This window comes from Argopecten irradians, chromosome 3, assembly GCF_041381155.1.
Source record: "Argopecten irradians isolate NY chromosome 3, Ai_NY, whole genome shotgun sequence".
Lineage (NCBI taxonomy): Eukaryota > Metazoa > Mollusca > Bivalvia > Pectinida > Pectinidae > Argopecten > Argopecten irradians.
The window spans coordinates 54,661,537-54,676,873 of record NC_091136.1 but is presented as its reverse complement, the minus strand read 5'-3'; the positions used below and the strand labels follow the sequence as shown (position 1 = coordinate 54,676,873).

At 35.9% G+C, this 15,337-nt stretch overlaps 1 protein-coding gene across 1 annotated transcript; it reads left to right on the top strand.

The window, feature by feature from the left end:
* Positions 1-6,076: 6,076 nt before the first annotated feature.
* Positions 6,077-13,724, top strand: LOC138319742 (protein dpy-30 homolog). Its single transcript, XM_069262876.1, is given in 5 exon segments — positions 6,077-6,086; positions 7,889-7,929; positions 7,931-7,981; positions 12,567-12,709; positions 13,225-13,724. Coding segments are annotated over 5 exon segments (312 nt in total). The 3' UTR covers positions 13,292-13,724.
* Positions 13,725-15,337: the final 1,613 nt, after the last annotated feature.

The window sequence follows — 15,337 nt, the reverse complement described above, 5'->3', positions numbered from 1 at the left end:
TATATTTCAAAACATTCTTTAATCTTTGAATAGCCGAATTCGTGATATGTGTCGGATGTTCTTGTCACATCATATGACATTCATCCCATTCTAATGACAGATTAAGAAATCCAATATCATCCCGCTTGAACAACGACCTGTACCTTACAGGTTCCGCTTGTCAATCATGATTTCTGTATATCATTATTGACATAAGTGGAATCAGGTTCAATAAGTGCTGTGTCCAATAAAAACAGATTTAACTGAAATCATAGTGTACCAGGTAACCGGTATCTGAATAGAAACTGATTCTTGATTCAACTTTCCTTTTATATTTTGTCAAACTTATTACAGGTTTAATTTTTGTAGGTTATAGAGCTAGTCTGTATAAGTATTTAGTCCTTAGCACTGGTCAGAAAATCAACACCCTGATAGTTACTTACAAAAGGCTCCGGCTGATCAAGTGATTGACTGAGCTGACCATTGAGGCTTCCTTGACTTCGTTTTCTACGTTTGCTAGCTTCCCGCCATTCGCTTCGCAGACGATGACGGCGTCATTCCAAGAGAGTGGGTTACTGAGAAATGTGAACTCAGTGATGGACGTCTGGGGGACAGTGGGTACAGCTGTAATGACAGATTTCTTTTGTTACTTCAACGACGCTGTTGACTTGCTCAGACGGAGGCCTAAACAGCTAAATCAATTGGAACAATAATAAGACCCGGAAAGAAATCAGAGTAAACTATTTATTCATTTGTATGATGTTCATTGATGAACCACATGACTAAAAGAGCAAAACATCAAATCAAATTCCAAATTGCAATCTTGTGTGTATGAAGCGTAGTTTGAAGATAGGTACACTACTGTATTTGCCATGGGAAACAGCAAAAAAACATTTATATTTATCGGCAGCAGTTGAATATCATTACGCCACGCGACAAAGCAGCAAAATGACTGTTACATAGTATTGCACAGGAAACCATTGGTGTTGTAAGATGTTCTGGTATTCAGGATATGAATCTCTGAATTGTAGCCATAAAGCTCTTGAAACGTCATGTAGTGTATCTAGTAGCCATAATCTATTGATGAAACTTACAAGTAGTTTCCATTATTATGACAATATTTATTGTTAAATGGCTAAAAGTGTGATATATTTGAACGGTTATCAGTAAGTCGATATAATGAAGATTAGGGCTACCAGCTTGACAACAAAGTTTCAAGATTCTAGTTTTTCTGGGTTGTCAGATAGCGAGAAGACAGCACAAAGAATTTAAACCGAAATTTGTAAAACACAATAAGTTTTACCTTCCAGGTAAAAAATTTAACTAAAGTGCCATCAGTTTGACTGAGCTCGCGATTTTTGCTATGCGTCCGTTAGTTTCATAACAAAAATTAAGTACGTTTTTAGCCTTTTTATAAAAGCAATTTGAATAAGAAATAATAATTCTAAAATCAACCTAAACGAGAACTTAGCTGTTGTTTTTAGACTTAATTAATACATGTGAAGTTTGATAATTATTTCATGCAATAAATTATTTCCGTGTCATTTCGAATAGCATATAAACTATTGAACACTGGTTAAAATATGAACTTTTATAAATAGTGCAAGCTATCGATGAACGTTTTTTTTTTAATCTCAACAAAATTCTCTGGTTGAATTTTTATTTTGTTTCAGCAAACTCGAAAACGCTTTCAATTTAAAAGAAAAAACCTTTATTTTAATCATCTATAAAATTTAGTCAATTTGTGTGGATATTTTATCTATATCTTATTACAAGCTAATGTGACTCACCATATACCGTTGCTACACGGATCATAACGCCAACAAGGAAACGAGCCTCCATGATAAATATTTCCTCAACCAATAATTATTAGCTCGCCTCGCCTATTCGACTTCGTTACTTTGGAGTCTCAGAACACCATTTGATTTTCCTATGAAATCGGGTGACATCACACCCTGGTATTTTTATTTCCGTACGATTTCTGATGACAAGCCTTTAGCTTTGCGCCATTTATTGACCGTCTGCTGACAAGAACTTCCTATTCTCGATATTACCTAACGATTTTCTCCCTCAATTCACCGACCCGTTTTTTTGTTCTCTATATAAAATACAGTGATGAAAACAGCATTATACAATTAAGTTGACAACAACGTTTGGTTCAGTGATTAAAAGACAGCAAAATGTTGTTTCTTTTGTGACTTTGCAGATAAAAAGCTTTATCCTGCATTAATCCGATGTTATTGGAGATACCGGAGAAATTGCCGAGGAGGGTGTGAAAACATCCTGCAAATCAATAGCAATGGTTGACTTCAAAGACATCGCTGGTATATCTGCTGATATGATATAGAAATATCATAAATAAATCGGTCGATTGTTTACCTACCTGAATCTTATTGAATTCTCTTGATTTTCTTATCTCTAAATTGTATAATACAGCCGATGTCGATTATCATTAAAAAACATATTTACAACAATAGAACACCATAGAAGCTTTTGAAATGCATTATTTTGTAAATTTAGGATGAAACTGTTTTATAATATGTACATGTGAGTTAAATCTTATTATCTAGAAGCGAATGTTTAGATACATTTTATATTATTTCAAGAAAATAACCAAGAGATCCGAGATAGCACCCATTATAGAATTATCTGTCAGTCAATGGAAAGAAGGATGTTTCTCCTGCTTTTTTCTTTTCTATCCCCCTTTCTTAAAAATATTCATGAAATATATATGTATACACATATTCACAAACACTATACATTATATCTACACACTTCCGTTGTCAAATTCAATATGGTCATTGTTCGCCATGTTGTATTTGGATTGCCGCCTATCGACTGTTTTGTTTTCTGACCAATCAGTGCTTTATGGGAAATAGTGGCAATAAACATTTCCCAGAGCTATTAAATCCATGATAGCTGCCGGTTAGTCGCTAGTCACTAGGGTTCTAGGGAACCATGTGCATATAATTTGGGACATATTCATTCAGTACTTTCTGAGAAATAGCAATAACAGCCTAACAGCAATTGCTAACGAACAGAAGGGCGGACGTCGACGGAATGACGGTCAAACGGTCCGTTTTTTCTTTCTTTTACAGTTCAAGACTAGGGCGCAATATCAAATATGGTCTAGATTGTGCGGAATCCTGTTAGGCAACCTGAACGACATCGAGCATTACACATAATATGATGTTATCTCTCATCCAGGGGCGTGGGAAGCAGGGGTGGGGCAGTGGGGGCAATTGCCTCTCTCCCCGTCCTAGGACGGGGGGGGGGGGCAAACATGTCTTTTTGGCCCCCCCCCCCCCCCCATTTTCGCCGAGTGAAATGTTCTAAAAATGTACATTTGAAAGAAAAAAGTCCTCCTACACATTTTCCGTACTTCATTTTAAAAAAGTTCAAGCAAGTACAATGTCCAAACCTTTAATAATGAAAATTCAATACACACAAATTAGACTAAAAATTTCCACCGAGGGATTATACTTTTTCAAAAAAAAATGTCTCTTAAAAGATGAATTTGTTTATATGTCTTAGCAAGACAATAAATTCGTTATCATTTTGAGTTACACAACAATATGCCGATGGTGTGAATCCGGTATGTTCAGATCGAGCAGGGTTGCATAATGGTATGACGAATTTAACAATTATCATTTCTAAATGCAGGTAACTTTAAAACGAAAACTTACCGTGTTATGAACGCTTTAAAATCATAAAAATATGTTGTAAAATTCCTTTCAGCAATTCTTACTATTAATATTTTTTCCGAAGGAGACCCCCGGACCCCCCAAACATCAAAATCTCGCGTCTTCGGCGCTCGCAAAATCAGTCAAAATACATCGTGAAACTCATCTCAATCATTCTAAATACAATAAATTGTAATATTTTTCCCGGGGGAGACTCCCGAACCCCAAAACATCCAAAATCTCACGACTTCGGGAGGTTTACAAAATATTGAGGACCATTGCACCCCCCGTCCCCCCATTACGTTTCATCTTTTTACGCCACTGCCCTCGGTCGCTCCGGATGGCCTGTTAGGGTCACATTGAAAAAAAAATATTATGTTCGTAATAACGACTTAGTATGACGTAATAATGTCGTAAAGCAATTATAAAGCTGAACATTTATTTTAATACAACGGTAGAGAGAGAGTCTTACAGGGCATGCTTAAAAGGCTCCAATGTTGAGGCACATATACTACCTCTCCTCTAAGTGGTTCCAGTCAATGACTGTACGCACAAAGAAGGAATTCCTGTATTACTCACAGTTGAGTGTCGGTACCGTGAGGGGTTTTGAATTTCTGGTGACATTTTTTTCAACAATATTTGTGGTGATGTGATTATCGTAATACTAAGCTTTGATGTTTGTTTTTGGTCGTTGATTTGTTAAGTACTCATATGGGGGTATTGATGGTAGCATCCCCCGGGCCCTCCACCACTTTATACAGGAAGGTCACTCTCTCTTGTTCACGTCTGATCTGAAGTGATGGTAGTTTCAAATCCTCTGGCATTCTTGTGACCTGGTTTTGTAACCGTTGGAAATTAATCTGGCTGCTAGTCTTTGTATTCTTTTAAGTTTGACAATGTCTTTTTTTATATAAGGATCCCAAATTATTGCAACTCATTATTACTCAAGAATGGAGCGCACCAGTGAAATATATGCTGGGCTGTGTTTCAGGTTCCGTTTTAAAAGCCTAATGTTGAGCTAGCTTTTTTTTTGCAATTTTTGTAATATGAGTGTCCCATTTCAAATCGTCCGAAACTGTAAGACCAAGATAGGCATATGCATGGATTGGTTTCTTACTTGCTCCAGGATATGTCTTTTAAAGGTGTAGAATTTGTGACTTTTTCCTTTTATGTTCATAATATAGCACTTTTTTTTTTTTTTTTTTTTTTTTTGCGTTAAAGCCCACTACCTTTCCGAAACGGCTTTAATTTTTAAAATGGAAATGTAAAAACGAGATGGATAATTTTTATAGAGTCCCGCACAAATGTTATCAAACTTAACCGTTAATACTACACTTTATCTTCACCTTCTGAACATATTTAATTTACATAAATTAAAATGTTAATTTTTCATAACAGCGCGGTCGTTCTTATGTTTCCCCCGACCGTCGTCCTAATTAAGCCCTCGCGCGGTACAAGTTGATTAATCACTCTTGTGCCAACAGGCAAATCAGAGAAATGAAAACCAAACTTTTTATAACCAAAATTAAGCAGGAATATCTCTGCAAAGACTTCAATGTTTAAGAAACCTATTCTTTACGGCATCGATATTGATTTTTTCTTGGTTATCTAATATTTTTAGGAAACATTATTAAATTTTTTGCTCCGGAACAAGGTAGTGGGGCCTTTAATTTTCTTTCCCCAATTGTTTGCCGATTGTTCCAAATTGTGTAGGTCATCCTGTAATAATTGATGGTCTTGGTATTTTTTTTTATTCTCGGTATACGAGACAGTCATCTACAAAGAGTCGTACTATTGATGTGACAGAGAAACAATAGCGGTCCGAGTCCTGTTCCCTGAGAGACTCCTGAATCTACTGAGGCTTCTCGGGAGATTTTTTTCTTCAAGGGTTACTCTCATCTGACGCTGTGTCAGGAAGGTTGAGAGCCACTAATGTAGATCGATTTCCTTTGATGTCGTATTGGTTAAGTTTGTATAGGAGATTTTGGTGTGGTTTCACATTTTAAAAAAAATCTATCGGTATTGGAAAAAATCATGATAAAAATTATTAAATTGAATGCAAACGTGAATAATTAATTTTCTCTTCGTTTCTGGCTTTCTGATTGGCCTATTCATATTATCATTCCACGATGAAAAAAAAATCCGAGAATGGCGCGGAAACCCGACATTCACGCGGATTCACACAGTTGCAAAAATTTCTTTCATACTCCGATGAAATTAAAAAATAGTGACTTCAATGCTTAAATGAATATGAAAACGTTTTAAAAGAACAGTGGGTTTTTTTCTCATTTTCAAATATCCACACACAAACGCGCACACGGATTGCGGCGGATATTTTATTTGATCGGTTTTATTATTAATAAAGACATTTGTTATATCGCGAGAAAATACGTGAATTGCTATTGGTGACCAAAATGGCGGATGGTGAGCATTTTCGGGTTCAGCTGCGGTCGAAAGTTCATAATATCTTTTCATTTTCTAACCTTATCGACATCAATGACAATACTATTGTAATCGAATATGTATTTTGATTAACGAATTAACATAAAACCAGAGGTGTGCATGGATCGAACAAAACTGGCGATTTGTAAACAAGAAAGATTTGGCATTTGGCGCGCCGGGTGTTTACATCAGTGTTAACACTGATTCTAGATAATTCTATACGTCATGCCTATCGTTGTTGAACTTGACAAGATCGAGAATGTTTTTAGCAAAATGACATTTTCACAATCGGAATTATTCAACGTATCCGTTCATATACACTAGAAACTGAAATGGCATTTCAATTTCATAAATACAGATTATAACCCTACAATTGATAATGACATGTCACAGACTCAATACATGCCTATTTACCTCGGTAACTCAGAAAGACACCGGGTAGCTTATTCCAGTGGGCTCCACTTAGCGAGTAACAACACCAGCAGTTAGATTCACCTCCGCTAATGTACTAGTCATCAAGTGCTGGTATGTGACCAGTTCTAGCCAATTACCCATTCTCGCCATCACATTTGTGATTACCACTTAAATCACGTCAACAAAGTAATCATAGAAACACTACCATGCTGATTTTGACACAAAATTGTCTGGAAATTTGCATGTGATCATACAAGTACACCTGCGATGCCAGTAACCATCGTACTACAAAACTGTATACACTAGCTGTACTTCCTTGGCCTATTAACACAAGCTATGTTGTATCAGTTTTTAGCCCACCATCATCATATTGTGGGCTATTCAAATCGCCTTTAGTCCATGGTCCATATCCTAGTTGTGCATATTGCATTTTGGGCCCGATCGGTCAACAAGATGGCTGACAGGGCACCATCTTGGATTTTCACAATTGAAGTTTGTTAACGCTATTTCTAAGAATGTACAGAAGGGATTTGTCTCAAATTTCATGTGCAGGTTCCCCTAGGTCCCTAGCTGTGTATATTGCATTTTGGAACCGATCAGGGAACAAGATGGCCGACAGGATGCCATCTTGGATTTCGACAATTGAAGTTTGTTTACCGCTATTTCTCAGAAAGCACTGAAGGGATTTGTCTCAAATTTCATTTGCATGTTCCCCTAGAGGTCCAGTTGTGCAAATTGCATTTTGGGACCGATCGGTCAGGTGACAGGCCACCATCTTGGATTTTGATAGATGGAGTTTTTGTTACCGCTATATAATTCATAAAGTACTCAAAAGGATCTTTCTCAAATTTCATATGTAGTATGTAGTAAAAGTTTGAAAAGCACAGAAAAGATCCCTCTTTCCATTGTCAGATGTAGATAATTCTTTGATGGGCTCCAAGATCCCTCCGGGATCTCTTGTCTTATTTCTTTTTTTCTTATTTTTTTCGCCAGTTTCTAGGGGTAACAGGACTTGCAACCATTCCTTTGCGAGAATTGCAGAGTAATATTCATGAGTTCGTACATGGGCACCAATGTATATAGTGCAGGATGTTACATAAACAAAATCACTGCCTCTGCTATGGATCAAACTCATTTTGAAATAATGACAATACCTTGAGTTTTCACTTGCAAATAGAGCTTTATAGTATAGAGAATCAGATTGTAAATTATGAAAAACCTTCTAAATAATATTTCTTGGGAATCTACAAATTAGTTTCTAACTTTTTATTTCATTTACTCATTCTCAAAGAGATGTAGATATACCTGCTTCATCTGAAAGTCTTGTTTTTGTTTTCTATAGCTAAATTTAATTTCTTTACTCATTTCAGATCAAGCAAATATAGGTGGTTCAGTGACAGGAGAGGCAGTTTATGGAACAAACATCTACACCAACCCCATCGGAAGTTCCCGAGAATGTTCAAGTAAAGTATGACATATAGTCTGGCAATTTGTGTCAGTTCCTTACAAACTTTAATGATGAGATTGACAATTGCCACTTTTATGATCAGAAAAGTCTGTTTGAATTTATATCAAAGGGCTTCAACATTTAAAATCAGCATTCAGAAAACATCAGTGGCATATTATCAGCTTGCATTGTCCAATGAACTGTTGTTTGGAATTATAAGGTTGAATGGGACTGAAAAGGTTCAATGGGTTTATATTTATACTTGTATTTACTATTACTATAACATAGAAACAATTTCTAAGTATCTATGCTATAATTTGACCAATGCAATTTTCTACCCACCTCAATCATGATTATTATGATGGTGAGCTATTCAATTTGCTTTTCTTCAGATTGTTCTTGAAGTCCATCTGATACACAATCCAGTACATTTTTTACATTTCTCTTATAGATGCATTTAAAGTACCTGCATATTCTCGGCTAAATGCTTAGTTTGTTCGAGATTGCTCTCTATTGTTCCTTACAGAAGGAAAAAAAGCAAAATTTTTAAAATTTAACCGAATTTGATGTATTATTTTGGATGAATACCATGGTAACAAGGAAAACTACCAGCTTTAAATACACAGGGGATGTACTACATATTTTAATTACAACAGCTGAATTACTGATACTATACCACTTAGTTGTAAAAATTAATGGATTTGGGGGCCAATAATTACTGCAGTGCTACCCCCATACATGCCATACCTCCCGGCGTGAGACAAAACTCCCGTATTTTAAAAAGCCTTTTATTGTCTCCCGGCAGGAGAGTCTAAATTCCCGATTTCTATAAACTCCTCCGTTTTATTTTCGTTGCCACATTTGTGTACATGCTAGGTTAATTTCTTAGCACGAGAGTAACCACTCCCTGACCCCTGACCAACACCCAAGTGGCCCTAATTAGCAGCCTTGGGCTATTTCCCACCTTGACTTGTTGTGTCACTTTCACTCATGTCTGTGTATTACGTAAACTGAAGTCAAGAAGCCGATTCGGCCGCCTAGAAAACAATCAGCTGGCCTTTCAATAAATTTTATGACTACAGCTAGTGAACAGTAGAACAAAACAAATACTGCTTACAACTGTGAATGATTTACTCACGTTTTTAATGTTAAATAGGCCAATCTGTATTTGATGGATGTCACAAACTTTGCAATCGTAATGGCCGCCATTTTGGGTAATTGTAATAGATGATATGGATTTTATAGAATTTCCGGATTTCCTAATAACCATGTTTTTAAAAATGGAAAAAGTATTATTTTTTTTTAGAATTTCTGTGTGAATTTATTTTTAGAAAAAAAATATATTAATAATAAAGATTTATCAGTAGTAACTGAATTAAATAAAATAAAATTAAAAAGAAATTTACTGTTTTTCTCTCTCAGATTAAATTACATTTTGAATACTGCAGTAACGATTCTGTTTTTTTTTTAATTTAATGCTTGTAAATTTAAAGTGAACAGTCGGGCAAGGATGGTTAAAGTCGGTAAAAATGGTGTGAATGTATCCAGTATAATTTCTTATGAAAATGGAAAAATAAAATCTCTCGTCAAAATCCTGGTCTGCGTACGAAGAAATTAATTTAAAGTATGGAAATTCCTAAAACGTCCTCCCCGGCTCCACTATGTCCGTGGTTACATTTCCACGCAGCCTCGCTTTCAACTTTTCTTTACTTTTAATGGGTCAGAACTGGGAAAATAAGCAGAACTTAGCCGTCATATTAATATGTGAGAACTTTTGGAAGGCCAATGAAACGCATTTAGACTGGTTTTTCTTTGCCCGACTATTCACTTTAAGAACTTTATCTAAGTTAATTATCCGTTCGTTGTCAGAGATTATTAAAAAAGCCCAGTCTAATATTTCGAACAATAAAACTGCTACCAGAACTGGGTGTATATAGGGATGTGACTACTTTTGCAAAACCACACATTCCTTTATTTTTGTAAAATTCAATATGAATGCAGAATTTCATCATAAAAAAGCAGATATTTAAATTTATTCCATATATGTCGCGCGTATACCCTCCCTCTTTTGAGACCAAAATCCCTCAAAATGGTTATCAATCTCCCTTTCCACCCCTAGAAAAATATGGCATGTATGTACCCCAAACAGAGAACGATGCGTGTATATAAACCCCTACCGCTCTGGTGCGCTGACTTGTAGTCGATGTATTGAATGAGTGTACTGTAGCCGTGTTATTTATAGACTCGAGTACTGTCGTCAAAGCCTCAGTTAAATTGGTACTGGATGCTAACGCTCGGGCCTCTCATCTAGCTGAACGCAAACTGAAAGTACCTATGTGGTCTACATTTTCTTAACCAAAAAACTATCACATTTTCAGATGATTCGGTCAAGTTATCAGCAAGCATGGACAGAAATAACATCGATGTGTTTTTGAGACAGATAATTCCGGCTTTGTTGAAGTCAAAGCTCTGTGAATGAATGTCTAGTTAGCTTAACTAATATATATATGTATCATCAACAATACGTCTGTATCTACTTAAAAAACAAAGCAAATATTCTTCAAATTACATCAACATTCACTTGACTAGTATGTCTTTATTTTCAATATTTTAACAAATCTTCATATTTCAAGTAAAGTTGCACATGAAACTCCTTATAGATCTAGCAATGCTCATTAAGTAGGGAACCGCCATACTGTTCCATGTCCTGGCTGCAGGCCGTGTTCAAAAAGTCTAAACACAGGAGGGATTTTAAAGATGAGGTCTAAAACTGACTTATGTTTTAGGGGGGGGGGATTTTCAATAAGTGGTTTGCAGTTTTATTTCTGCAACAACTATACAAGCACACAAGGTAAGTGGTCATTTTTTAAACCTTACGTTTATAATAAGTATATAGCCATTCAGTTTGGATCTGGTTTACCTACTAAGATCTGGTATCGTAGTGAGTGCACTTACAAAGTGATCTCTGCTCTCTGATTGCTCTTTTAAAAGTTTGCTAATGATCTCCAAACTCCACTATATAACTTTTTGTGGCAATTTTCAAGTAAACTAGATATTTTATATATATTTTTTCAAAATAGTTCTGATAACTTCTCATATGTAATATCTCACCCCCCCCTTTGACATGTGTACAGAGTACGGCGGACTGCTCAATGTTTTTGAACATGTGTTCTGAAAGATATTTCACTGTTTCAGTTACGGTGGGCCAATAAAGAGAAAAAAACCAAAATGCAACTGGCTATATCTGTACTAAATACAACACTCTCTTTTTGAAGGTGTTCAAGCATAGTTTTTGTGAATGTTAATGCATGAAAATTACCTGATTTAGTGTTCAATCTTTTTCCGCCAAATTTATAATGCCCAAAATTAACCCTGATAGCAGCAATTTTCAGCCCTAGAAAATAAACATTCAAAGAATAAATACTTTATTTGTAACACTTACTGGTTTATGAGAAAATTTTTAAGTGTAACCGTAGAAGTGATGGTACAAGCTGATGTAGACCAGAGCTGCCAGCGGATTAACCTACAGAATTTTGTGCGAAAGTACTCGTGTCTATAAATAACACTTCTACACTGCATTCAAATATATCGAATTGCTCTTTAAAGTTTGCTAATGATCTCAAACCCACTAAATAACTTTTTGTGTCATTCAAACAATCTCACTTTTGGCAATTTCAAGTAACTAGATTATAATATTTTTCAAATAGTTCTGATAACTTCTCATATGTAATATCTCCATTGACATGTGTACAGAGTATGGCGGACCGCCAATGTTTTTGACATGTTCTGAAAGATATTTCACTGTTTCAGTTACGGTGGCCAATAAAAGAAAACAAACAAAATGCAACTATATTATGCTATTTCTTCTAAATACAACACTTCTTTGTGCAAGTTGTCAAGCATTTTTTGTGAATGTTTTGCATTGAAATTACCACCTTTATAACATCGATTTAGTGGTTACCTGGACATCTTTTCCCCCAAATTTATGAATGCCCAAAATATACCGATAGTAGATTTTTTTCAGCAATTTCAGCCCTAGAAAAAATACATGTGCAAAGTACACTGGATTGTAAGTTACACAAGTTTTTACTATATTTGTAACAATTACTATTGTGTTTATAGAAATTTTTTAAGTGTAACCCGTAGAAGTGATGGTACAGCTTATGTAGACAGAGCTGCCGCGTTTTACCTGCAGATTTGGCGACAGTACTCGAGTCTATAAATAACAGGCTACACTGATTCAATATATCGAGTCAGCGGCAGAGCGGTAGGGGTTTATATATACGCATCATGCTCAGTTGAGCTAGCACGGCAGTAACAACCCAAACCATTCATAGTCCTTTGAACTATCAAGTTGGGCAATGCATTTTCACCATGCTTACCTGGTAAATTGGTACATATTTTCAAGATGGACAAATATAACCACCAAATTGCTGTTAATCAATAACAAATTCAGTAGTAATATCCTTGATTTTAACATTTAAATGCATTTCCAAAGTAAATTGAATGTGAATGTCTTGCATGCATAAAAAAGTTTGAAATAGACATTAGATAAGTGTTTGTTTTTGATATATGTGTCATTCAAACAATCTCACTTTCAGAAAATCATCACCAGTGAAAAAGATCTCGACATGTCAGCAAAGAGACCTCGTGTAGATCTACAATCCTTACCCACAAGAGCATACCTTGACCAAACAGTTGTCCCTATATTATTAAGTGGAATGTCTGTTTTAGCAAAAGAACGGTAAGAACTAAGTTTAACAATACTACTGTTGATAGAGCATAATTGATAGTTATTATTTATACAAATAGTTTTACCTTTGGCTGCATTTGACAAACAAAATCTAATGGAGATTCTCATTTGCAAATATGGTGCTGTTTGATGCATGCGCCCATTGCTTGTGCAAACTGTGCAAATCAGCCAAAATATTTTAAATTGTTAATTTTAGCTGAGTTTTCCAGCTTTTTAAACCACTGACGGAACATTTTTTCTAAAAGCCAAATATTGTTTTGGAGACCTTGGATATCGGTATCCGTCAGACTAAAATGTTAAATAGAGTTTTGAAATTTTACATATAGTGGGGTTGTTTTTGGTCCATCGGATCCCGTGTCCTTTTTTTTGCTCTTGTTTTAAATGGAAAAGATATAAAAAGAACAAAGAAAATTACATATTGAGGACAGTCACAAATGTCCTTAAAAACACAAATAAAAACAATGTCAAGAGTTTAAGAATTTAATTATTTTCATTTTGATTTACAGGCCACCTAACCCAATTGAATACCTTGCTGCCTACCTTCTAAAAAACAAAAACCAGTTTGATCAATGAAAAGGAGTAAAGATTGGAGGATGTGGAATTCGAAATTCAATGAAAACGTACTGTTATTTCTGGGAGTATTAACATAAAAGGAAGATCAAAAGATATTTCCGATTTCATAATGAAATGAAGAACCAAATTAAGAGCACATATTATTTCATATCCCATTTTCGTTTCACCTACATTTATTTATAATTTCCTTAAAACACTTCTGTGACTAAAGGATATTTAGTGCTGATCATGAGATAAAAAAAAGTTGTGATACACTGAAAGGGACTGAATAATTCTGTGGAAACAGCTGGATTTTATGACAGAAGTTTTGGAAATTTTAAGCGCAACATTATGTGATAAGTGATTCTGTATTGTATTGTCAATTGTTAAAAGTTAATAAAATGTTGTATATTGACTAGTAAATAAATATATCATTTTATTATGTCTATATAAACATTTTATTTCTTCTTTTCAAAACCATTGAAAATCATTTTTTCCATAAAATGTAAAATATCTCCACTCTATCTTTAATAGTAGAGCCCTTCTATCAATTCAATGCTTTTTACAGCAAATTAACTGTTATCCTGTATTATCAATAAAGTCTAAATTCAAAACATTTGATGACAATTTGAAATCACCAACTTGAAATGAAATCACTATTTAAATAACAGCAGTTAGCTGGAAAGTTGAAACAAAGAACCAGGTTAACCTATTTCAATTGCCTTTTTTCGGGCATCGTGTGTTGTAAACAATTTACATGTTCTACATCTCAATAACCAGGTGGTGCAGAGATAGATCTGATATAAAGACTGTGGTAAAAGTGTACAGTAAAATGGTGTAGATATGGGTGATATTCCCTGTAATATTACCTTCATTCAAAGTCACAGGGATTATAAATTCTAAAAAGCATTAACTTCTGAACAACCAAGATAATGCGAGACCTAATATTGAAGCTGCTTAGATGAAGAGCTACAAAGTTTGCCCAAGTCAGTAACAAATGTCATGTAAGTTCATGGGTTAAATAGGCTAAAAAGTCTGTTAACAGCTTTACCATGTACCCAAAGACCTGATGTTTACATGTCAACATAAATGACATTGATCTTCATGCAGAGTCACATGGGTCAAACATATTAAATTTTTAGCTTATGTCATGGCGCGGCGTCCGTCGTCCGTCCGTCCGTCAACATTTCCTTTAAATCGCTACTTGTCATAGAGTTCTGCGTGGATTGTAACCAAATTTGGCCACAAGCATCCTTGGGGGAGGGGGAACAGAACTTGTATAAATTTTGGCTCTGATCCCCCAGGGGCAAGAGGGGCGGGGCCCAATAGGGGAAATAGAGATAAATCTTTCAAATCGCTACTAGTCATAGAGTTCTGGATGGAATGTAACCAAATTTGGCCACAAGCATCCTTGGGGGAGGGGGAACAGAACTTGTATAAATTTTGGCTCTTACCCCCCCGGGGGCAGGAGGGGCAGGGCCCAAAAGGGAAATAGAGGTAAATCCTTTAAAACGCTACTTGTCCTAGAGTTCTGCATGGATTGTAACCAAATTTGGCCACAAACATCCTTGGGGGAGGGGGAACAGAACGTGTATAAATTTTGGCTCTGACCCCCCGGGGCAGGAGGGGCAGGGCCCAAAAGGGAAATAGAGGTAAATCCTTTAAAACGCTACTTGTCCTAGAGTTCTGCATGGATTGTAACCAAAATTAGCCACAAACATCCTGGGGGGAAGGGGAACAGAACTTGTATAAATTTTGGCTCTGATCCCCCGGGGGCAGGAGGGGCGGGGCCCAATAGGGGAAATAGAGGTAAATCCTTTAAATCGCTACTTGTCCTAGAGTTCTGCATGGATTGTAACCAAATTTGGCCACAAACATCCTTGGGGGAGGGAGAACAGAACTTGTATAAATTTTGGCTCTGACCCCCCGGGGGCAGGAGGGGCGGGGCCCAATAGGGGAAATAGAGGTAAATCCTTTAAAACGCTACTTGTCCTTGAGTTCTGCATGGATTGTAACCAAAATTAGCCACAAACATCCTTGGGGGAGGGGGAACAGAACGTGTATAAA